General features: G+C 40.3%; 1 protein-coding gene across 1 annotated transcript; it reads left to right on the top strand.

The window, feature by feature from the left end:
• The first annotated feature begins 13206 nt into the window (after positions 1–13206).
• On the top strand, positions 13207–26020 carry adm2a (adrenomedullin 2a). Its single transcript, XM_036563778.1, has 3 exons — positions 13207–14128; positions 14385–14598; positions 22512–26020. Exons 2-3 carry the CDS (start codon positions 14516–14518, stop codon positions 22942–22944), a joined length of 516 nt encoding a protein of 171 aa, XP_036419671.1. The 5' UTR covers positions 13207–14128; positions 14385–14515; the 3' UTR covers positions 22945–26020.
• The last annotated feature ends 236 nt before the right edge of the window (positions 26021–26256 follow it).

The following is a 26256-nucleotide window of genomic DNA, read 5'->3' as shown; positions in this document are numbered from 1 at the left end:
TGTTTCAATGCTGAAGCCTATGAGGGTTTTGCTTTCACTTTTGTCAGACTCCTAGCATTATCTCCACCATCGCAGTCCTTCACTGGGCTCTGCTTCTTTTGTCTCTTACCTTGAAGTTCAACATCTAGCCATTGATTTTATTCCCAAAACCTTATAGGTATCTTAATACATTTCATGTAATGTATTCTTTGTTTACATCTTAATAATTTAATTATGCAGAAATTAAAAAAAATAGTACAAGTCCCCTTTAAACCACCTTGAGTCCAAAAAAAGTTTGAATATGTGCCTTTATAGGGAAATTCAACTGATTTTGCAATATTTCGTCATAATTAAATGATTAAGATGTAAACAGAGTCATTCAGAGTGGTTTGGTCTGAAATGCTCCGTTCTAGAGAAACTTGCAGAGTCAGAATTGTTGACAGTGGTTGTGATGGGAACCAGACGTCTGAACAGTTTAATTCTTCTAAAAGCTCCGTCACAGAAAGATATTACATGAAATGGTTATAAATACCCTGCCTGATGCCTGAGACATAGGTTTATGCTAGTTTCGAGAAGGTTCTGGTCTAAAACATGCTTTTTAATATGCATTGATGGCAGAGAGGTACATGCATTTACCATTCATTTACCATCATCAACATTACATGTAGAAACTCAAAGACGTGTAGGTTCACTGGTGGTTTTGGATAGTAAATAAAATGGCTGTTTGTGTTGTAGACCTTGTGACCCCTGGTTCCCATCACCACCCTTCTAAAGAAGTCTGAGTCGGTATGTGAAAAATCGAAACAACATCTGTCCGATGATTTTTTAAGCAAATGTCTGCTGATGTTTACATTATTCAAATATCATTGTGCATTCCTATGTTTAACAATAGCTTGAAAAAGAACTGTCAAAGCATTATTTGGGCTACAGCTTGTCTTCATACCAAGGACACTTAACAGCTGTTAACATGTGTATTGTAAAGAATACTCATAGTGTTAGTAACTAGCTAATTAGTCTTATATATACATACATACACACACATGTATACATATATTTATATGTGTGTGTGTGTGTGTGTGTGTGAATATTCAGCAAATGCACAGAAACTGTGCATTAAATTGTGCACGTTCTGAGGACGTGTTAACTTATTTTCACAAAACATGACAGGCAGGTGACCATGGGTGCCAAAACTTTTGCACACGACTCTATGATCAAACTTTTGACAGGCAGTGTACGTTGCTCCTTTTAGAGGTCTGGCATCCTGGAGTGAATGCAACAGAAAGAAGTTGCACAATGTGTGTGTAAATATGTCTGATTAAAGCTGCACTGGAAGCGAAGTTACTAATACTCTGATTTACGTATTTCCTCTCTGGTTTTGCCTCATGGGTTTCAGGTGAAAAAAACCTAGTCTGCAGTGCTTCCCCAATTCACGGAGTTGAGAAACTTTAGTCTTAAGCATCACAGGACGAGCTTTGGGACGCTCAGCGGGCAGCTCTCAGTGAGGAAGGGCAGATGTGTGCGTGGTTATTAAGGTAAGCAGGTGTGCAGGCATGGCTGTGCATGTGTGTGCGTGTTCGGTCTTCTGGGAGCACAAAGAGCAGTGCTGTCTGGCCGGATGCACAGGTCACATGACATCCTGTAGACAAACCAATAGACAGGAAGAGGCCTGCTTGCTCGGTGAAAATCTTTGCTCATCTTGGATCATGATATCATATGTAGTATCATGTAGAGGAGCTGGTAAAGGTGATTAAACCGCTTTAGACTTTGGAAAGTCGGGCCTTTTTTTAAAAGTGGTCACTTTTTATCATTTTCTGAGAAAACTAGACAAAATATATAATCTGTAATATCGGTTACTGTTAATCAATTCAGCCACACCTGGAATGAACTAGGCCTATGATGGAAATTAACATATTATTAAATTATAAAGGATTTTATATTATATTATATATTATAAATATTGTTGCAGTTCAGAAATTTTTTTTTTCAATTCTTAAGGATCTAATTCTTAAGAATTCTTAAAATCTCTTTGCATTAACTTGCTTTATAAGTTAAGAACATTTTTGCCCTCACCTATTAATTTACTTTTTTCTTCTTTTCTGCATGTTTTTTTTGAACAGCCATTTAATTACATTTTTTTTATATTTTCAAAGTGAAAACAAGTTTTTTACGTCCTCTACAGGGCCTCAAATATGGCATTTTCTGCAAATTTTAGTGCACAATTTCTATTTATTTGCTGAGTTTAACATATTGTGCAGAAGTGGTGGGGAAAAACATATTGTTTAAAAAAAAACAAAAAAAAAAAAAACGGCTGGCTGAGTGACAAAATGCAATTAGGCCGCTGACTAAAATTGCCTTTCATGTCACGCTAAGAGCATGTCTTTATAAACCTACTCAGAGGTGGGTAGTTACTAGTTACATGTACTTCACGAGAATACTGATGGATTTTTACTCTCCTGAGTTTTTTCAAACCATATTACTTTTACTTCAACTAAAGTGAGTAAAGGAATCTTTTTACTCTGTTTTAGTTTTAGCCATTCATATTTAGATACTACTTCCATTTTTGTGTTTATGTTCAGTTTGTTTTGATGGTGGCAATATTTGTACTGCTTTGTGTGGTTACATGTCTGACTTTGGAGCTTCTGTATTTTAGACCAAAAATATCCCAAAAAGAGAAGAACAGAGCTGCACAGTCTTCAGTTCATATGCTGATAAATGTTGAGTGCAGTCAGAAATGCAGTACTGGGTACTTAAGTAGATTTTCTTCCTGCTTCTTTTGTATTTCTACTCAAGTTGTTTTTGTTTGTGTAATTATTTTATGCAAGTATTACAACTTTTACCGCTCCAGTAGCTGCAGCTTCAGAGAGCAGTATTTGTGAACTAACATCTCTGAAGAACATCAGGCTGTTTTCATGCCCAGTTCATTCTCTAAAGACTGCACCACAGTTTTTTTGTGATGTTGTATCTCATTCATTTGGTTCAGATGGTGGACTGCAAGGGCTAAAGTGGTCTAAATTACATGTACGTGTTTGTTTATTGATCTGAAGTTTTGCAGCGATGCAAACGCTCTGTTACTCTCACATTCACCACCATGAAAACTGAGAAACAGAAAATAGAGACGCTTATGATCTTTGTGAATACCAATTTAAATTGAACCGATCAGGTCGCTGATGCTTGGCCAAAAAGACACTCCACAGTCCATGTACCAAAATCTAACGCATGTCATTGTTTTATTGCTTCTCTCTTGTTCTTTACAGCAGCTCACAGTGCAGGAGCAATATGAGCGTTTGTAAAGAGTGAAATGTTAAAGCAGCAGGTTGTGCAGACAGTACAGAGAAAACGTGCAGTGGAAAAAATGCACTATGGTGTTGAATTCCCTCGAGAATCAGTGCACTTCTGCTGTTTGTTGCGGATCTGAATTTGGGTGGAGTCACACGTCAAAACCGAACTACTGAAAAAGTCGGACAGGTCTGCGCCAACCACGGCGGGTCTGAAAGCTGGAGAAGAGTGGGTTTTGTTTCAGGTCAGAAAAGCGCTTCTGTACATCTGTAAGTAAAGCATGTTTTATAGTTTTTTTTTTTTTTATAGTTTATTGTTTTTTTTTGACCAGTAGACAGAGATGTATACAATCAAGGAATGTAACAATCAGAACAACACCAAAAAGAGGAGGGAGAAAAAAAGGAGGGGTTACAAAACTCGTCCGATAGTGAATTTAAAGACGTAGTATCCTTGCATTTATGTCCATTTTTCTCTATGTATTTCTATGGTGTCATATGTCGTTCATTTTTGCCACTTGTTAACAAATCCTTTGCTCTCATTTGAAGCTGGTAAGTCATTTTTTCTAGTACATAAATTTGTCTCACAATTTCCACCCACTGTTCTATAGAGGGGGTTCAATCTTATACCAGTGTTGTGTTATTGCTTTTTTGCTGGCTATCAGAAGTATTCTTGTTAAATATTTGTTATTATCCATAACATGATCATTTATATTTCCAAGGTACAGAACTTTGCATTCTTTGGTAACTGAATAACGCAAATATGATTTATAGTTTTGATGCTCATCTTTCTTTATTTACAACAGTCATTTAACACAGTGACTGCAAGAATCACATCCGAGGAGCTCACTCGTTAGAGTCTTTTTGGCTGGATGGCTGGTTGAGCTGTCGTTGAATGTCGTCTAAAGGCAGACAAACACTGTGCAATATTAGAAATATTGTTTTTTGGTGACTCACACTGACTTTAAAAGTTATTCAAACAGATTGTTTCGAAAAAAAATAAGTTACTTAACAGATTCAAGCTTAAATAACTTTATATATGAGTTATAGTTACTGTCTAATTTTCAGTGATCAACACTACTGCGGCAAGTAAAGTGAACTCAGAAAGCCCAGCCATTATAAATGAAATGGCAGGACTTTGCTTACACTTGAATCAGTTACTCTTCCTTATGTTATGAACTGGCATCAATTCGAACAACTTCGTTATATCAAATGCATTGTTTCCTACATAACAAATAAATGGCTTAGATAAGACTAGAATCACCCATGTGTGATGACTCTCATAGCTGAATGCACATTTGCCATTTTGTTGGCATTTATGGTAAAAGGCTAAACTGGAAAAGCTGAACACAAAACTACGAAACTAACGAAAACGTGTGTATCCATGCATCCAAACTTCACATTTAGCATGACAAGATCCAATGACACAAAAAATAACATTTTACAGAAGGAATTATATTCATAAATTAGAAAAATAAGAGTTAATCAACAGAAACCAACATAACCCCTATGAATGCTAGGAAGCATTTTGGGCAAAAGTCTCTTCAGGCTGCAGAACTTATCCAAATGAACTGATCTTAACTAGATTTATCAAAGTAACTAAGGATTACACAAGAAATAGCAAGCATACATTTGTATTAGTAACTTTAACAAATAAGTAAACACAAAAAGTTAAGCAATTATGATGTCTTACAGTGTATGTTTGAATACCATTTTGTATGGACAAAGCCTGTGATTTATATGCTCATGCTGTACAAAAAGCCTCCGTCTGATTGACATGCTACATGAAATGCAGCCCTACAGTCAGCTCTGTCTATGAACAGACCACAATGTGCATCCAAGTATCGAGCATAAACACTGAAAGGAGCTTTGCTAACTTGTGCCACACTGTGCACTGAAACTAAAACCAGGTAGTGATGGACATGGTAGGACATTATAGTCTCTCTACAGGCTGTTTTCCAAACAGAGTATTGGTCTGCATGTATGGACTTTGGTAGCAATTTTTTTTTACCTCCGTTGTGCTGGCCTACGTGTCTCTACCTGTATTGGGAAAGTGGTTGTTATTGTGTTTGTGTGTTTAAAATCGCACAGTTTGCCAAGGCAAGTTTAAGTGACCAAAGATTTGGCTTCCAATTGTCTCTGCAGTACTTCACTGTACAAGCAGACCTTCCTTCACTACCAGCGTGAGACGCTTGTTCATTAGCACAGCAGCGCACACTAAGCTTACATCACATGGAATCAGCTGGTATCAGATGTTTGTATCGGTGCCTTTTTTATGCAGACAGTTACAAGTAAATGAGCACAGTATCCGATACCAGTATCAGTACTGATGCATCCCTAATGACACCTCTATCAAATTAGTCTTATCAAATGTGCTAAACTCTTATTTACAGAACGCTACAGAGGAAAGATATAACATCCAGACTTGAATGCTGAACACACTTCACCTGCTTTCCATGCCCATCTAAACATTGCTGCAGCTAGCAGAATGCTTTGTGTAGTGTAAACACAGCTTATCTGCACAATGATACTTTGTGTTTTCACTGCAAATATGTAGCAAAAAGACTTGCCTGAGGGTGTCTGACATTAAGAGTATAATTACATGCCATTGTACTGGACCAGAGCATGTGTGCCGTCGGACTCGGCTTGACAAGATGACTGCAAAACAGAAATATCTATACAAAGTATGAATCACAATAAAGTGAAAGGAGGCCTGTTAGCTCTTCATCTCTCACACCCCTGATATGAGTCATGACAAACAAAAAAGTACATAGTAGTGCGCACCCACCAGCTGAACCCCACCCTCCACTGGCCTGTAGACCTCTGAATCTGTGCGTCATTCTATAGTTGGCATCATGCCTCTATTAAGAACTCTGGGTCTAAACTTGTTTTCTGTATGACAAAAATGATTGGCATTTTTCGGAAATCACCACTGTCGCGTCTTGAGGTAAATCCTCCAAAGCCGATGTGTTTTGTCCTGCATTTTTTCCCTGAGTATCACTGGATCCTCTAGATTATGAAGTTTAGCAGCCAAAGTAAGAATAATGCTACATGCATGCTACAAACAAGCTAACACACCTGCACGCTGAAATTATGTCACATGCAAGTAAGGCCCAATCCCATTTCACCACTCGCCCCTACCACTTAGCCCTTAGCCCCCTGTTTTGCGTGTTCACATCTAGGGTTAGGGTGTCCCGATTTTTGTCAAGATAGAGGGGTAGGGTGAAGTGTTGGGGCTACATGACCCTCCAAACGGAGGTTTTTCAGAGACCCACTCCAAACAGTGTTATGAGAAAAAAAGAACACCTGGCAAGATGGCTGAAGAAGAGACCAAAGAAACCCACAAATGTGAGAATCTCTCTGGTAAAGAATTATGATAACCACTGTATTATCTTAGTTTAAAGTCGTTTCAGTGTATCATTATGAGCAAATACTATGCTAATGTCTCGGTAGCCACCGTAAATAGTACAACAGTTCTGATACCTGAAGCGCCAGAATGTAACTGCTGTTCCATTTAAGGTGGAATGGGAAAATTCAAACAAGAAGCTGGTGAATAGCTGACTTTAGCTTCATATTACCAAATAATTAGGGGTGGGTGATAGTAAATAATTATCAACACAAGCTACTCAAACTGCAGCCCAAAATCCTATAAACTACCACATTTGATAAAGCTTTCTGGTTTGTGTGGAGTATCTGCTGAAGTTGCCAGTCTTATGACGTCAATTCAGTGCGCAGAAGTGTTAGCTTGCATGTGGCAAAGGTCATATTTCAGCCTCTTACAGCAGTATGTTTTGGAGGATTTGGAGACCTCTCTGGTGGAAATGTGTAATTGCATGCAAAAGGCAGAAGAATATTTTGAACGTGGACTGTGTTTCAGACCGAAAGAGTATTCAAAGAGAACTTATGTCTTGCGTCTTGATTGTCAGTGAAATATCTACTTGTCATCATATAATGTTGATTTTGAATTATAGGCCTTAATATCAAGCTGGGCCTTCTTTTCGGGCTGGATTGCATGACGTTAATATCCATGATGTGGTCCAGAAAAGTTAGTATGCAAGATGCATTATTATTTCAGGCTTTGTAGGCATGGACACTTCAGCATGTTTTTCTTTCTGACTCAGTAGTACTACTTCCATTTGAACAGATAAGTGCAAAGTACATAGGTACATAGTACAGCTTTAGTGACCTCGTAATTCACAGTTCATTCCTCTGGCTACATTCAGAGTAAAAATGGCCTTATGGCAAGCTATGGCAAACTGTATAACATTTGCAGGCCCCGATAGCAGTGATTTTTGACAGTGGCATTCATTTTTGTCCTAGAAAAAAACAGCTTAGAACCAGAGTTCCTAATATAGGCATAACGCCAGTTACTGAACGATGATACAGTTTCAGAGGTTTATGGCCCTGGGTGATCTGGCTGAAAGAAAAGCTGTTTAAGTAGCCTGTTGTCAGGAAGAAGAAAACAGCAAGGCAGGTTGGTTCCAGATTTGCATGCACTCCCCACCCCCCATGTAAACGGGCACACTGACTTCATTCTCATTCATCTTTTATGCCCGCTGTTCATTTAATCTGCTCATCTACGGCCTCCCGTGTCCCCAGCTCCATTCACTCCCCGTCACTTCTGGAAACACAGCCATTGTGCCCCTGTGGTCACACCCAGCAACCACTGCCCAACCAGATTACTTTTCCCACACAGAGATCTGCGGCTGGTGCCTGATACGGGCCTATGGCTAGTCCTATGGTAACGTGAGCCCTGCAAACAAACTCGAGTGCGGACTGTCTGTTCTGCTGTTATGAACAGTGCAGGCAAACTTGGTTGAGAGCCATCGCAAGCGGGTCGTGTAAACAAACTCAATGCCTGGACATTCTGAAGTTGAGTTAGGGGGAGAACGAGCATAGTGGGAGCACAACATGTTTTGAAATTGATTTTGCATAGGGATTTGAAGCTGCATCCGACCAGTGAGAAGGGCAGTCGAAGGCATTACAAGAAAAGCCCCCAATTTTAACAGTTTGTTTTTGTGTTTTAAACACTTGAGAAATAATGTTTGTTTTCCCTTGGATTGTAATCTAGGTTTTATCCCACAAGAGAGCGTCCAGCTTGGCATGGCCCCTCATTATCCCAACACATCATCTTTTTTTTTTGAAGCCCTGATAAGTAAAGAGTCGTCTTGCTGTTTTGAGCCTCACTAGATGGCAGCACATGAGAGTCAAGTGGCTCATTTTCTGCTGTATTGCAAGACGCTGCCAGGAGGATTAACTGAGAGAAACCAACATTAGGATTCAGCTTAAAACATGTGAATGAAAGTGAAACTTCACCAGAAGAAAATATCTGTTACATTTCTGTGTATTAAGAATCTTGAAAGTCAGACTGCTTCTCTGATTTGCAAAACAGAGCACTTGAATTCTAAATAAGCACACATATCTTTGTCACTGAGACACAGCAGATGTTGCTGATGCATCTGGATTGCAGTTGTAGTCATTTACAGTCAGTGATCCAGAAGCTTTTAACATGATTCTGATTTGTTGGCCTAAAACGTATTTTTTTGGGTGCATTTAAGGTGTAGAGGTTGTTGTAAGGCAAAATGGTACCAAAAGATAACTTATATTTCAGATTTACCAATACTTTAGCATGATCAACAATACAAATAAAACCACAGAAGACGTGTGTAGGTTCATTGGATAGTAAAAAAAAGAGCTATTTTCATGTTATAATCATTGTGACCCCTGGTTCCTATCACCACCATTGTGAAGAAATACAAGTCGTCAAGTTTCTCCACGATTAAGCATCTCTGAATGAGTTTGTTTACATCTCGATGATGAAATTTTGGTGGGATTCCCCTTTACAGCTTCATACACAATAACCACTATAAAATATTCAGTAACCACCATGAGATTAATATGTAAATTATGCATTGATAAGACTGAAAGATTAAATTGTGTTCTTCTTATGGACCCTTAGACTTTAAGCGCTTGACCATGCATACATTATGCAGGTCCATTACTGTGAGCCCTGCACCCATTACGGTCTGTTTGTTGAGTCTCTCTATGAGGGGCTCCTGGCAGTTCCATTTGGATTTGTTTACAGAGCAACCAGGCCAATCTGAAGCACAAGACTTTCCCATTCAGCTGCCTTGTGTTGTACTTTCATTTTTCTTTTCTAAAAGAATTACCTTACAATCTCTTTTAAGTGGAGTGATGCGTGGCCTTCGCTCTCAGATGACAACAGGTATACATGCGGACAATCGTCACCCTTATCATCACATGGCGGAACATGAGTGGAGTCAGTGGCTGATCGGATGTGGATGAATGGCACTTGTTCATGTGCAACATTCAGAGACTCACCGCAGCTCAATAGCAGACTTGTTGGACGACGTGCACTGGACTCGTTGGCTGTTGAATGTAGCTACTCATGTGAAGTAATCAGGACATTGAACACAAAGAGTGGCTGAGAGATCAAAAGTGGCAATCGGTCTCTTTTTGGGACCATTTGACTCCCGCCTACAAATTTGATGTCACATGGTCCTTGGTTATGTAAATAGGTCAGAATCCAGGGGACATTTGCTGACCTGGTTAGGAATTTCCAGATTCTTCCTTAAACACACATAGATTCCAGGTCTGTGGTGACGAAGAGTCATTGAATTAATCAGACAGCTGCCTCAAACGCTCCAGACAGTCATGCTTGCTGAGGGTTTGAAAGTAATACCTACCTTGGATAAAAATTTGATATCTCTTGACTCTGTCTAGGTGGACAAAAAAGGTCAAAGGAAAGATCAGCTGAGCGCACTATAAATATTCCATCGGAATACATCAGGGGTGGCGCCACACCTCCAAAAGTGGTGAACCAAATTTCATTCATCTTCGAGTGGAAATTTTCACCGATTTTAGAAAATTCCTGCATAAATAAATGGTTACAAATACGCTGCTCGATACTTCAGACAATGGGCCTCATTCACTAATATCTTCCTAAGTTTTTTCTTATATTTGTTAAAGTCTACATCAGATTCATGACGTCTTCTTAAACCACAGAACTGTTCACTCCTTTGTGCTCTTGAGTGTGTAGATTCTGTTCTTAGCTAAGAACAAATTCCCAAAAAGAAAACACTGGTGAATGTCAGAATTTTCAGGAAAACTGCATAAGTGGGTTTTAAGAAGAACTTCTTCTTAAGAACGGTTGATGAATAACAATAGTTATATTTACAATAGTTTTGAGAAGGTTTTGGCCTTAAATGTGTTTTTAAAATATATTCATTGTGAATAGTTGCATGGAGGTGTTCAAAGACAAAATAGTACCCAAAGAAAACTTTTCAGATTCACATTTTTTTCAGATTTGGCTCTATTTTGCCATTATTAGATATAAAAGCTCAGGTGAAGTTTCAGTGTAGGTTCACTGATTATGTTAGCTAGTAAATAAAGGCTATATTTGCATTGTAGACATTGTAACCCCATGTTCTTGGTTCCTATAACCCCTATTACAAAAAAAAAATATTGAAACCTCTGAATGCTTTTGTTTACATCACAGTGATTCAATTATGCCAAAATTTTGGGAAATCTTTGGAGCTCTTGGCTAACACATGCTAATGGGACAGCAGCTAACTGACTGGCTAACTAATTTTAGCACTACACAAAGTCTCTGGAATAGCTATGATATAACAACATATTAATAAAGGTCATGAACAGTGTTAAGGTTGTGCATTTTGACCCTGTACTCAAAAGATCTACCAGATTAGTGCACTCGGTCCATCCTCTCACTGAACATGACATTGGGCAAGTTTCACTTTTTGGGAATTGTCCTGCCCCCTAACTGAAACAAAATGAGATTTTAATTGGTTCTGCTGCTGAGTTTGACTATAAGTCCAAGTTATAGAGAGGAGAGTTTTTTGTCTTATTTTGTTTTTGTTTTTAATAAACAGTCTGAATAAAAAGCCTCAATCAAAAAGTGATGACACATTGCTCCACTACTTCGTACTTCGAAAAGTCAGATTCTCCTTCGCCCCCATTGTTACGGCAGCCATGGAATCCATCACCATTTAACATTACATGTTCAGCTCTTTATTGTGAATCTGTATTGTGTTACTCGTCCCACAAGCAACCACAGTTCACACAGTATGCTAACCTCAAGCAGCTCATGCTACCACTGTGATCCTTCAGCCATTGTTCACCATCTGAATACTTCACCGCATTCAGAGGTGTAGCCGAAAATACTACCAGCACAGTTGTTGATGAAATAAACTTGTGTCAGGCAGTGCTGAAGAAAACGCGTCAAACAGAAGACGTTTCTGTACCTGGCAACAAATTATTGTTGATTATAAACCTACTGGTTCACCATGGACACTAATGAAATCATAAAACTATTCACTGACTACAAGGGAATGTCAACGTTTTTGTCAAGCACAAATGCTGACAGTTCCAGCCTCCTTCTCTCTCTCTCTCTCTCTCTCTCTCTCTCTCTCTCTCTTTCTGACTGTGCTTTTTTATGCTATTGGAATCTTTATTTCTTTAAGGAACAAGGAAAGCTGTGCTATAAAAAGCATGTTCCTGCTCGTGATTTTCCTGGGTTATCTAATTTTAGAATAGTGTGCTTTATTATTCATTCTAATACTGTTTTTTTAAGACACACTAGTTGGCTGTTAGGGCTCATGCGTTATAGTTACCTGTAATATTGGTAATTTCCACATGGAGACCACACCATACAGCAGCCTAATTTCTCTCCATGTCAGAGCACAAAGCACTGTTGAGTAGTTCCTTTAAACTTAAATATACTGTGACCCATCACACTTTATGTGCATTTGATGGAGTTGTTTTACACTATTGTCACTCAGTGACTGGAAGTTAAGTCTGAGCTACAGAAGGATGCAGTCGGCACTTTAATCAACATGAGTATCACGTACCTTCTGAATTCTGATCTATAATGAGGAGGAAAGGGAATACAACAGTTGTCATTGTTTTGTCCTCTTTTGCAAAGTCATTAAAATGGTATAACTTAATAGTAGTGACTTTGCAGTTTTCACACAGTACAGTGTGACACTTATTACTTCCTTGTCTCCCTTCTATGGCTGATAAGGAGACTGTTTAATTCCTTTAATGGCCAGGGCCCACTAGCGGGCCCAAAGTTTAATTACACACGTCTATAATCTAAGAATAGCTCAGCCAGTTTGCTTTGCAGTCCCTGTAGTTGCTTAATAATAAGCCTTAGTATGTAATAAACCTGGGATTTTAAGAGGTTAAAGAATGAGACCTAGATATGAGTCATATGACTTTCTTTGATAGAAATACTGCTGAATTATTCTGTCTATAATTTATTTCTAGTAAATAGAAGGATCTGGCTAATCTGTCTGTTCAGTAAAGGGGACATAAATAACACATAGAATGAATTAGAAGTGGGCGATGTTTTATTATTATCATGATAAACTTTGTTACTACGATAATATCACTGCTGTCAGAACAAAACCTTGTATCTCCAAAATGGTAATTTTGTCATTTTGGGCCGTTTCTTTGGATTTATTCATCAGGAAATTTACACACAATGTAAAGGGAAACGGGCATTTTTAACTTATATCAAAAACTGAAAAATGCAGATATGACGTTTTGTTCCAACAGCAGTGATGTGCTTTCCTGGCCATACTGAGGATATCGTTCTTACTTAAAGAACTCTGTCCAACTGCATGTTTCATTACAAAGAGAACATAAATAAACCTGTTTAATGGGGTTTAGTGTCTGTATGTGACTGTAGTGTCTGTAGTGCTTGTCAGTATGTCAAAATATTATGATGTGAATCGTGTATCGTGAAAATGCCTTTATGTATTGTGACACACTGACAAGCACTAGTAGCGCCACATTTCAAAAACTCTGGTTACCATTATTTTTATTCAGTGTTTCACATGCAGACACTAAACCCCATTAAACAGGCCTATTTAGGTTCTCTTTGTAATGAAACATTGAATAAAAATAATTTTGAAATGTGGCACTACTAGTGCTTGTCAGCGTATCAAAACATTGTGATATGTATTGTGTATCACGTAAAAGTCTTCTTTTGCCATATCACCCACTGCTAGAATGAATTCTGTACCCACTGGTGGTCAGCAGGGGCGGGTCTCGTCCTCTTTTAAGTTCTGGGGAAACTAAATCATCCACTAGGATCCTTATCCTCCCCTAACACTCACTCTTAAAGCTAAAGATAAAGGCAGAAGCACGGCTACGGCATGGGGTAGGCCGTTTCTACAGAATTTCACTAGATCTAATGAAGAATTGTGTGCGTATTGAGACATTCTGTCACAGCGTCTACAAACGGTTGACCTCATAGCTGCCATAGAAGGCAGGGAGACGGCTTAGTGTGGTGATAACGGTGAGTTGGGGTGTATTGTGGGGCATGACAAACCATACAAAGGCATCTCCTCAAAAAATAGAACTAAATGTAGCCTTAAGACATTCAGATAGTATGTATGTGAGACAATATGGCCTATTATCCTTTACTAAGCACATAAAGCCAGAGTCATCTAAACTCAGCTACATTCACCTCCCTATGTCCACCTGAATAGACCTCCCAGCTTTCCAGACTAGAGCTCAAGCCTAGTCTTGTGCACTGTAAGGAGAATCTAACCGAGGCTCAGTGTCCTAGCTCCTCCCACTTGGCTTCAGAGTAGGTTCTAGCACTAATGAATGCCGGCTTGATGCACCTTGAAATGAAATAGTGCCGAGAAGCCCCGCCCACTCTGTATTTAAGGCGCAAATGTCAGGCTGCCCCAGACTTCAGCACTTTGCTTTGGACTGGCACGTTTGTGGCCGTGGGAAAAAAAGGAAAAAAGACTCCAGACACATTTTTATTTTATTTTCCTTCATTCTGTTTTACACAGGAGGAAAAAATCTCACCTGAGACAAAGGTTAGTATAGACACTTTCCCTTGATAATTAAAGCCAATATGCTTATGTTGATTTAAACACATTAAGGGTTAGTTACCATAGGAACTATTTGCTGACTACTTAATGACTAATAAGGGTGTAAAAGTTCAGCTGATGCCTTTCTGTGTAAAGCCTGATGCCTTGCAGGCTAATTTAGCTCCAAGTTTTCATGCAATCAAATTAGCAGTAAATCTGTCCATAAAGGATGCCAGTTAAATCTCCTGTTTCTCTCTCTCAGAGGGGCCGTCCTCCGTCCTCCTCCAGACAAAGCTCCAGCTACAGCTCGGAGCTTTTCTTCTGCGTGTGTTGTCCAGGTGCTTGTGCAGCCCCCCTGCTGCCCGGGGGGTGTGTGAAGGAGATTGGCCCACCATGAAGGCGCTTCTTCTCCCGCTAACTCTGTATTGCATCAGCCTGTTCTCTCCACAGATCCAGGCGCTTCCTGTAGGCGACAGGTAGGAATTCAATCACCACTTCTAACGTGGCTTTTAATCATTTTTAAGGATTACATGTGCAGGAGCAAAGGAGAAAGGGCTTAAGGAGAGGTGAAGGAGTGGGAGCCGGCACTTCTTAAGGATTTAGTCTGCTAGTAAGGGATTATTTTATTCGTTTTGGCGATGATTCCGGCGTTTTTGGAGAGACAGCACAGTTAAAAGTGGTGTGACTGGCTGTTTTGGCTAATTTGTCTTCTTTTTATGCCACGACGCTTCTCATTCGCCAGCGTCTTGTTTGAATTTTCCCGTTCCACCTTAAATGGCACAGCAGTTACATTCAAGCGCACGAGGGCTGGTGGTGTAACGCGTGAATGTAACTGCTGCACCATTTAAGATGGAACGGGAAAATTCGAACAAGATGCAGGCGAATAAGAATCCAACCTCAGACTCGTCTTTGATCCCCTTTGACGAGTTTGGGGGTCGCGCAAATGCGCGCGAGACGCACCCAAACTTTACACCTGTTGGAAAATAAGTCCAAAAGTTTTAGAAAGTCGGTATTTGGTGTAATCCCGTCTCTGTGAAGCACAATGCGCGGTTATTCAGCGTCAGCCAGAGCGCTGTGATAGTGGACGGAGTGAAGGTCAGTGGGAGTGAGTGAGACGTGCCGGTAGAAACGCGCGCGCTTCTCCTTCCAAACCTCTACGCCGGTCACAGCTGATGCCGGTTAGCGGCGTGGAAAGCGGATTAAAACCAGCCAGGCCGAGCTTTTACTACAATCAGACAGCGGTTACTGACAGTAACCAACTTAATTATGAGTGAAAACAACTAATTTATCAGGTCTAAAATCTCTTAAGTGCTGAATAACTTATAGAACTGCAGCGGAACTTCTTAGTACACACTTAAATGGTTCTTTAAAGGCTGTTTAGTAAAGGAAATGGTTCTATTTGGAAAAAATGACTTCTTTATAGAGACATTTTATGCTTAAATGGTTATTTGCGTGGTGAAATCGTTCTTCAGATTGATGGAAAATGTGTTAAATATGGTTCTAAATAGAACCGTTTTTGAAAATGCTTCTATATAGCACCAAAAAGGGTTCTTCTATTATTACAAGCTTTGAAGAACCATATAAAACTGGTTTTCTATCATAGAAAAGAACGATTAGACCATGCAAAGAAACATTTAAGCATGAAATAGTTCTGTATAGAACATATGGTTCTAAATAGAACCATTGCCTTTGCTAAAGAACCCTTGAAGAACCACCCTTGTACCGAGGTACAGCATTGATCAGTGGAGGAGCTGGGCGTTTTGGTCTAAGATGAGATGTTTTTTTTTGTAAAAGCTTGAAGTGAGAACCTTTTTGGTGCTATCTAGAACCATTTTTAAAAAAGGGTTATTTGAGGAACCATATAGAACTGGTTTTCCATCGTAGAGAAGAACCACTGGATCTTGCAAAGAAACCATTTGTGCCTTCAGGTGGCTCTTTGAGTGATCATTGTTCTATACAGAACCTTTGCCTTAACGGACCCTTGAGAACCATTTTTAAAGGCTGTAGCCTCATTTGTAACTGTGCAAAAAGTACAAAGCCATCACCATTTCATTTCAGTGCATAAACTTGGTTCGTTTACTCATCTTTGGCAGTTTGTTTGTTTGTTTGTTTGATTGTTTGTTTGTTTGTTTGTTTGTTTTGATTATTGAAGTTGGCATTGGAAAATTCCAGATGTAGAAAATACATATTTCAGTGCACTTATAGGAGACAATATGTTTTAATTTCCCATTTAAAAGCCTTTTTTAATTCCACTAAAACTGATTTATTTAATTAGCCTATTCATTTCCTTTGTTTTCCTTTACTCATTGAGAAAGAATAGACTAGCGAGCATCAGTTGAAACTGGAATGAACAGGTTTCTCTGCGTCCCCTGTTACCTGCTGACCCAGAATGCCTGAAGATAAATTAGCATCATCATTAGTCATCACTTTATCGTTTGTCTTTATGAGGCTAAGCTTCCCTCACAGACTCTTTATACAATATTTTCAGTTAATAAATTGATTGGAATGCCATTCAAGGTGTACATGGGTCGTGTCACATTTTGATAGCAGCTATAGATATTAGAACTGCCTCACAGCTGGAGTTTTGAGTATTAATGGATGGAGTCAAGAGGAAAAGTCGAGGCTAATGGGAAACAGTTGACTTTGAAGGCAGGCAACGGTTGACCTGCGGAGACAATTGGGAGCTTTTAGTGAAACATCAGTGCCTGGCATGTTATTAATCAAGAGTCCTTTCTCCTCTACGCAAGTGGACAAACTAGTTCTCTCAGTTCTGATACTACTGTGTTGTGCTGACGTATGTAAACTTTTTTTCCCACGATCCCACGTGAGGTACTGACAAATGGAGTAAAGTCAGCCCTTGAAATGGCGCCAGTAGAAAAGCTAGGAACACCGTTTCACGTTTGCCCGTCTGTGGATGTGTGTGCGCTGGTGATGTAGTCTCTGGAAACCAAATGGATTTAATCAAGTGCATTGGCAAAAATGATGCGGTGTCTGTGTGCCCTCTTCTGGCTGGCGGACACTGTGGTCATGTGCCTGGGATTCAGCTCTGCTTTCAAGTTAATCTTTCACAAAGAGACTCTCTTGCTCTCCCGAGCGGTGTCTATATATTCACAATAAATAATACTTCTCAGGATGACTCAACTACTTTTAAAACCGCCCCAAGCAAATTACATAGGTCCTGAATGTTTGTGGATTGGCATGGGCTTATGATGAGTCAACATCCTTTCTTTTCCCTGTGAGTGGGCATAAGCAGTGAGACGCTATATATGGTAAGAAGCAGTGTAGTATAGGAATTGGCACGTCGAGCATAGATGACAACTTTGAGACAATGGCTTGAAACAGGGGTACCATACACTCTCAGAAATAAAGGTACCAAACTGTCACTGGGGTGGGACCCTCAAGGGTACATCTCAGTACCTTTAGTCAGGGAACATTATTGTATCATAATCCATTTAAATTATATTCCATAAGTCGTATTGACTCCACACACCCCGTCTCGTCTCCAGGCTTTTATTTTATTGTTCTGTTTTAAAACATTGGGTACAAATACATGCAATATTTAAGGTATTTAAGGTTCACAACTGGACCTTAAAACCACTGTTATACCTTTGAGGGAACATTGTTTGTACCTTGAAGAATGAAAAATGTACCTGCACAGAACCTTTATTTCTAACTGTGTGTAGTTCTAGAACTGAGAGGTTAAACTGGATGGTTTCTGTTTTGTTCTCCGATCCTAATTCAGCATTTATGAGTGTTGTCACAGGTGAAGAATGAGGCAAGAACATCCTGTCAGAAGGCTTTTAACATCTGTGCCTCCTTGTTAGACTGAGGTTAGAAAGCCCAGATGGAGCCCAGTTATTTTTTGCCAACAGACAGCATGATCAACCAGATTCACTTGCACTGTGTGGTTTGATGAGTGGGATTCTCCGCAAATAGAGCACTGAACGTCCTGTCTGTCTGGAGGAAGTGGCGTGTGGGTGGCATTCCCAGAATCTTCCTGTGGCTTACTTGGTAGAAAGGCAGTTCAGAACTTGCCACCTGTTTCGCTCCTGTAGACACACTTTCTCCATGTTTTTCCCTCCATTTTCTTTGTCCTCTGACCCAGATTGAATCTACCATGTGGTAAAAAAGTTCTCTGGTCTGTCTGAAGGATATAGGTTATAGTACAGACCTATTTTAAAGACTATCATTCTAGAGAGTGGCTAAGTGTAAAGTGTTACTTTGTGAAAATGTTGGCCTGATGTGCTGTTTTATATGCTTTACATAACATATTGAGGTTTTGTTTGTGAGAGAAGATATGGAAGCTGAAGCCAAACTATAAGCTGAAAGTGGATTTTAGGGTAACAGCAGGAAACCTGGATCGCTCCCCGGGAGCGTGTATAGCCTAGTCTGAGGTCATAGCCGGTCTGCCATGGCTGAAATTCGCCTCATGTGGTTCAAGACTGAGGCCAATGGCCTTTCTGCTCGCTTCGTCTGACATGAGTCTGTCTGCGGTCGGTGCGCTATAACGTAACCCCGGTCAACGATATTTCTCTGTGCTGACCGAAAAGATGTGCTTTTATGAGTTTGCTAACAGCATCCTAAAACCATTAACTAATTGCTTATGCTGGTATCATCTAGAGTAACGTCAACCGGTGTCTAAAACCAATATTTACTTCACCCAGAGGTCAAGGGTATTGTTTATCTTGAGGCAGAACAGCTTAAGCCGTGATGTGTTTCGCAGTGTTTGTTCAGTAGGATTAGATATGATGAAAGCGTGGATGAAAGTGCTACTGTGTGCGTTGAGTTGAAATCTAGCAAACATAGTCAAGCCAGTCATTCTGATGGCTTTTATTGAGCAATGATGCTTTTACTGACTGAAGGAGGTTCATGACACTCAGAAGTGGGTTGAAAACACCATTTTCCAAAGCTTTTTTGAGTCGCTGGAGTGGTTTGATGATGTTAGGAGTTGTATTTTGTCTTCTCTGGCCCCGTTTTACGCCATAAACACATTTCGCAGTGGTGCAGGGGTCGTTATAGCTAGGGCAGAGCCATGCGGGCAGACGAAATATCCGGCAGTCAGGCAGAATTCCAGTGTGGATTAGCGGCTAAGACCTACATTCCACTCTCTCCATCCCCAGAAGACAGGCTTCTGTTCAACACAGAACATGGCAAGAGGTCTCAACATGGTCCACATAGCAAGAGGCCAGGCTTGACATAGAATCAGTGCTGGAGAATGGGCCTCTGAGTTCTCAAATTCGGAGACAACCTGGTTTCTGAGCGAAACTTAACACTTGGAGTGCATTTTTTCACAATATTATAACATGAGGCCTATTTTAGTCTTCGTAGTTGTTGAAGTCTTGGCTCTGTTCGCAAACATAAGAGGTTGACTGTGTTGACGCATATTGCTAACAAACGTTGTAGACCTAAATGAACCACAGAGTGACTTTTCATTAGGTGCACCTATTCAGTGTAGATGTATATAGTTCTCCTCATTCTTTTGTTCCTCTTGATACAAGAACCTCTCCTTTAGGTATGGTCACCTAGCACCTTAACAATTGCAGTAAATCACTTCTCCCTACTCCAGCCAAACAATAAGGTCTCTGTTTACCAGTGGGAGCGTGTGGCTCGCCGTATTTAGCTGGATTAAACTGGTCATTGTAAACCTTGTCCCTCCCTGGGCAATCAGGTAACACATGCCTGGCTCTTGAGTCCTGGTAGGAGGGGCAGTCGTGAGAGTGGCAGAAGCACTTTGTTGTTTGAGTTATTTTTGAACCGCGCTGTTGGATGTCCAAGTCTAGACTTGCTTATTTTATGGTACCTCTGTGATGAACAACCTGAAAACCAGAAGTGGACAGTTCTCAAAGACCAGGAGAGTGTTGGCGTGTAATACCAGCAGTTTAAAAAAGATAACATTACCAGTCTATACAAGAGTCTTTGATTCAAATTGTTGTCCATTTTATACATTTCACCGCATTACTAAACTGTTATCAAAAGATTTTAAGCAATTTTATACGCTCATAAATGTCCAATTTGCCTACCTCATCTAGGTAGGATAGGAATGGATATGGGAGAAAACATCCCAATGTAACTGGAGAAGGACATTAGCTTGATGACTCATAGTCACATTTTTGATCAAAGACCTCAAAGTACAGTATTACTAGCCCAGCTGGTGGCCTCAAACTAACAGACACGTTAATGTTTCCTTTGAAAAGTTTCCATGTGTCAGCTTGTCCAGTTAGAAACATCTTAGCCTCAGTCCTAGTAGAGGCACAGCTGGGTGCATGAGCTGTAGATCGTGGCTAAAATGGATGTAGGTGCTCAGAGAATGGTCTCCGAGAGCGAGGGCTAATTAAATGCCAGATACCCTAACTTTTTCCACTTTTCACCAGTTACTAATTCTCTTGAGCTGTTGTACCCTATAGACATCACACGGTTTCCTTGGCTGCTTGCCATCCCCAGACTATTTGAGAGTTCAGCTACCATTGGCGACAATTTATAGGGTACGTGTTCCATCATGGCAGATTTAATAATCTTTTCTAAAGAGTGGGATTCGTGTCAAACCAAGTGCCTAACAATGGGCGATCAAACGAAACAAAGGTAACACGTCAAACAAACATGTTACGGAACCTGATTCAGCAGGGGGTTGTTTTTTTCCCTCTAAAACCTCGGCCTTCTGTTCCCCTGGTTGTGCTGGGAAGGCTTTTCAGAGACTCTCAAATGAAGTTTCTGCATGGACGTTTCCCATTACGCTGTAGATGGATTGGGTTTCCTGATGCAGGTGGTAATTTTCTCTGCTGAATGCCTTACACAAAGCAGAAATCCACCAGAACCAAAGGTCAAGTTTCATTGTGGTTTGCAAGAGGTAATTGAGAAAATTTTATGCCTTGAAAAACATGCTTATTAAAAGAAGACTGAAACCTTACTGAAGTTAATCCAGCAAATTTAAACAGGGCTAAGGCAAAGCGGGATGGCCAGACAAGGCACATCATGTTAAGATTTTCTCACTGGCAAGGTGAAATGGTTGGTATTACTGCACTCTTCTTGGGACGCATCCAGTTTATGGAATCACATCCTGTGTTCTCCGAATGCCAACCAGTCAAATTCTTTCCATCAACTTCCCTCAAGTCTGGCTTTGTTATCAGCAAAGATCTTTGATGCTCAATGCTGATCAAAGAACATCCTGAGTGAAGATAAGGCTTTTTCAGTAATCTTAACACCATTCTACCTGGGCTGATGGATCTGTTTTACACAAGGTGGTCTAGGGGGAGGACTTTTAGGGATTTAGCCAACGTTGATGAGTGTTGATGGTGCTCTATGGATGAAGTAGATGGGGAGATTAGCTCTTCTTAAGCTCCCAGACTGGAGGCCAGAAACCTTCTGGATCAAGCTCAAAGGAAAAGAGAAAATCAGCCAAATGAACTTTGTGCCTGAGATGCGATGCTCAGCTGGTAAAGAATATCTGTGTCTTGCAAATAGAGCAGATTTAGTGATTTTTGGATTTGGGGGTTAACTGGCATAGGTTGTAAATGAACTTCTACTAAGATTAGCTCTGCATTCAAGAGTGATTTAACTAGCAGTGCATCTCTTTCTTTATAAACCGACTTGCTTTATTAGCTTCATTTGGAAATGAAGCCCCATGATCCCAGTCATTCCCAATATGGAAAATGCAAGCTTTCTTGAGTTTTTGTGTTCCTTTTTTAGGCTTTTTTGTAGGCCTTAAAAGTGCCATAGTCATCAAAAAGTGCACTGTAAATGTATATAGCTATTACAATCAGTTTGTCTTGTTGAGATCTGGGAAAGAAGTGATTTTCATTTGGTACTCAGTTGCACTGCATGACTACCAGGTGCCTTTTTGTCAGATGTTGGGATCTTGTTTGCCCACTGGGTTTAAAATGGCTGATGTTTTAGCATGAGCCTTGCATGTGACAGAGACCTGAACCAGGGCCCAGTTCAAACACTATAATGGCTGTGAGCAAATTGCAGGGGCCGTGTCTGAAAATCCAGTGTCACCATCAAACAGAGAGCAGATGGCAACTGCATGAAGGGCAGTATAAATGTGAAGTGTTTGCTGTACGCTCAGTTCCTGCTGGCCACAAATACACATCAGCCAGTTTTAGAGTGTGTTTAGTGGTCATTATGAAATGATGGAGTGTGTTTAGTAGTCATTATGAAATCATGGATAATTCCATTGCCATGGAATAAATATTTGTGGATAGCATCTTATTTCACATATTGCAGTGGACCAATCATTTTTACATAACACTTATACATGACCTACTTTACCAATTGTCATTCTTGGAACATATAATGAAATCCACTTGACCTTAAACAGTGTCACTTCAGCATTGAGTCTGTGAAATCAGATCTGGTGTTAAATTCAGCATGTTTCTGTTTCTGTTCTCTACAGGTTGGACTTCATGACAAGGCTCTCTCAGCTAAGAGAAGGAAGCCCAGAATCTGACCCAGGCTCTGTTGACGCTACAGCCAAGCCAGTTGTAGCTTTGGATAGAACCGCCCTGTGGAGAGCCCTACTGTTGAGAAAGCCACCTACATCATTTGAGGATCCAATGAGTGTTTTCCGTGTTCCCCGCACCTCTAGGCCTGTAGCAGGAGCATCCACTGAGCAAGGGGAGGGCCCTAACCAGACAGGCCTGAGAAGCCGTCGCCATGCCTCCATACGTCATCATTCACAGCGCTATGGCCAGCTGATGCGTGTAGGGTGTGTCCTGGGCACCTGCCAGGTACAGAACCTCAGTCACCGCCTCTACCAACTGGTGGGCCAAACAGGACGTGAAGACTCCTCTCCTGTAAACCCTCGCAGTCCACATAGCTACGGATGAGCTCTGGACCGACCATGGCTTAAACTGCAACCCCAGCAAGAACAGCGTTATTCACATCTATCCTGCCTCTTTTTTTGGCTACTAGTCTATAAGTTAGAAACTGTTGCAGCACTGCTTATTTCCCCTACTTTGTGCCTTTGCTTTTTTTGAAGCATATACGGTGCCTTTTTTGGTCAGGAAGGATCTTATGTTACTGACATGGCTAGAACTGTTCTGTTCTCTGCCCTTAAAAAACATAGACTCTCACATTGGCCTTGGATTGTTTTTTCGCTCAGCTGAGCATTTTGGACATTCTGATCACTCTAATATGAGAAAAGAAGCCTTACCTTTCCTGGTCTTCTGCTCACAAGTGCCATTCCGGACTGTGATCTCTGGTCTGCACTACCAGCCCTCTGCAAACACAAAGCGGCCTCACTTAAGGCTGTTAACTTCTACACCAGTGATCAAACTGTCTAAGCCATTAATGTGGATTTGATCCAGGAGTGCGATGGGATTTCTGTCAAATCAATGCCAGTGCATTCCACAAGAGACTGGTCTGACGCTGAACCCCTTCACCTCTTCCCTCCCAACCTGCATCCTAAGCACCAGGAGTCTCCCCATGACAGCATGGGAGAATAATCACCATGCCGAGTAGACGAGACAGATCCAAAGCCTTTGAGTTCAAGACCACCAGCAAGCGACCTCGCCACTCACAATCAACCTCACGCATTCAGCACTCTCAGGCTTGGTCGGTTCCACTTACAAGGACATGTCCAGTAGACGACAGCCAAGCTCAGTAGTGAAAGTTTACACAGAGGTTTTGTTTTAGGTAATGGATCATCATTTGTGACCATTATTTCTTTATATAAATAATGAGTAATTGGCCAAGGCCTGTCCAGTAATACATATAGTGAGCTTACTCTCTATGTTATCTATAAAACCACGAGGGCTGCTTAATGAGTAGATTATAATCCCTTCAATTCTTTCCCACTAGAATAACTCTGGAATCCTGCTGGGGTTTGCTTCATAAACAAAACGAAGGCCTTTCCAAACATTTCCTAACAGATAATTAAAAAAACACACGCGTGCACACACGGCAAATTATCCCATGCGTAATGTACACAGTCGTAAAACATAGAAATCACATAATTCTAGGCATTAAATAGTTGTTTAAAAAGCAATGTAACAATCGAAAGTCCTGTAAAACAGCATCTCTTTAGTCTTTACTACCATGCATGGCCCCCTTTTATATGCAGAAAGATGTTTTAAAATGAAAGCTGGCTCAGCAAATTCTGAAGACCTCTATTGTTGCACTAATTAAAGAATATAAAATTATAGTTCTACCAAAATTTCAGAGAAGAGCGTGCCAAATTTGTTAGTACTGTGCCGTGCCATACATGCCCCGCAAATGCTTTAAATGCTTGGTGTGTATTTTAAGGATTCCCTTTTCTCGTAATGATTGTGTCTGAATTCGTGGGCGGGTGCTGGCCCCAGAAATATCCCGCCAGTGCCTTTGGGGCGTAAAAAAACAGACCTGAAAATAGCTCGAGGCTGATGCCATGGCTCGCCTTTGTTTAAATAAACACATAGCTGAATGTTCAAAGCCACATGAAGTGTTTCGTATGTGTAATCCTCGAGGAAGTAATAGCCAGAATAATCCCAAATCCAACTGCGGCATCAAAGAGCTCATTCACAGCTCCCAGTCTTAAGCAGTTAGTGAGTATTATTTGCTTCCATGTTACATAGTCAGTCCAATTTAGTCCTTTATTCTATCGCACCTTTCATAATCATTCCAAAAGGCAGAGAATTAACCAAAACCTGACAATACTTGACACTTATTTTATTTGCTTGATTTGCATCATACTGTAATTGACTTTCTTTTTTTTATTTTTAATCACCGATCACTGCTGCCTGACATGATCGTGTGTCTTGGAAGGGGCAAGATTTTCCCTACTTTCCTAGTTCTATGATGATCCTAAGGGCTTGTTCTAGCTGTAATCCTGCCTGTGTGCTTAAGGGCTGATCTGAAAAACAAACACCGTTTCCTCTGCTGTAATCATTACTATCCATGTCTCGTGACTGATCATTAAAATGCTTTTAAAATGCTGAGAACCTGGTGAATCTCTGTACTTTTTAAAGAGCTTATCGCAAGTGTGTGCACAAGGACCGCTAGAGACCGAGGTCTAATCCGTCCTGCGCACTCCGACCACAACTATGTTTTTTTGTTCTTCTTTTTTTTTCCATGTTGTTATTGTGTTTATGTACCTATTTATTTATTTTGGAAAACTTGCTGTAAAATTCGTGGTGAAATGGGGTTTTAGCGTAATCGCTACGTCACTGCCTGACCCTGATCATTCCCTGTGTACGTCTGTTTGTGTGAAAACGGGGCCCCGCCTCTCACAGCGGCTTATTTGTGGGACCTTTGCCCCTCACTAAAGCCTCCATCCTTGATCAGTAGGAGAAACACATTGCCTCAGTTTCTCACTGCTGTTGTTGACTGCTAGTTTCCTCTGACCTTAGCCTTGTGAACCTGTGAGGGATTTTTGAAGGTTATGAATGATTTCCGCTAGAGACTTTTGAGTGTGCTAATGCATAGATTCTGCAGCCACGTGGGCCATGACCACACTCCAGACTAACATTTCACCGTATTACTAAAGGTCAGTTGGTGTTTTAACCACAACACGAAGCACTTTATAGCAGGAATCTCTTTTTATGTCTTAACTTGAAACTCAGATGATGTAACTAAAGTATGATCTATGAAACTTGAGTGTTGTGTTAAGTAAGTGTAACAAGCCTCTGTATGAATGTATTATAAAGGATGTTAGTGAACTAAATTAAGAAAAACGTGCTGAAAGGAGTCACTATTATGTACTTGTACACTTCTGTGAATATTATTAGTTATACTATTTAAGTCCTGTATTTATGTATTTGTATGTTACCAAAGACTATTTATCACCTGCGATTTCCACGGAGGGGCCTGTCGGGTAGGAAACCAGAGCATTCTTGAAGAAAGCCCTCCGTTTAGTTACTAAAGTGTGTTCTACTTCATAATGTTCTTCTTTCTTTGTGAAATAAAGCACTGCGTTGTAGTAAGACATGCAACGTCTCCCTCTCATTTAAGTGAATTTGTTTGACTTTGAGTGTCTGTGAGTGGATCTTGGAAATGAGTGACTTACACTGCTGCTTAGTTTATGCAAACAGATAACACTACCTCTTAAACAATATGTTACTGAGACTGCTTGAACACTAAACTACTGACCTTAAAAGGATGAACTCAAATAAAATAAAAGTATGCAGTGAGAGGAAAGAAGTACACTTTTCTCTCTCTGTGTA

This window comes from Colossoma macropomum, unplaced genomic scaffold (assembly GCF_904425465.1).
Source record: "Colossoma macropomum unplaced genomic scaffold, Colossoma_macropomum, whole genome shotgun sequence".
NCBI lineage: Eukaryota > Metazoa > Chordata > Actinopteri > Characiformes > Serrasalmidae > Colossoma > Colossoma macropomum.
Note: the sequence above shows the minus strand (reverse complement) of the source record. Positions and strands in the feature narration are given on the sequence as shown.

Bases quoted from the DNA above. Each gene is read 5' to 3' on its own strand.
- adm2a (XM_036563778.1), top strand. From the start codon at position 14,516: ATGAAGGCGCTTCTTCTCCCGCTAACTCTGTATTGCATCAGCCTGTTC. The intron at 14,599-22,511 runs GTAGGAATTCAA...TGTTCTCTACAG, and splicing joins GCGCTTCCTGTAGGCGACAG to GTTGGACTTCATGACAAGGC.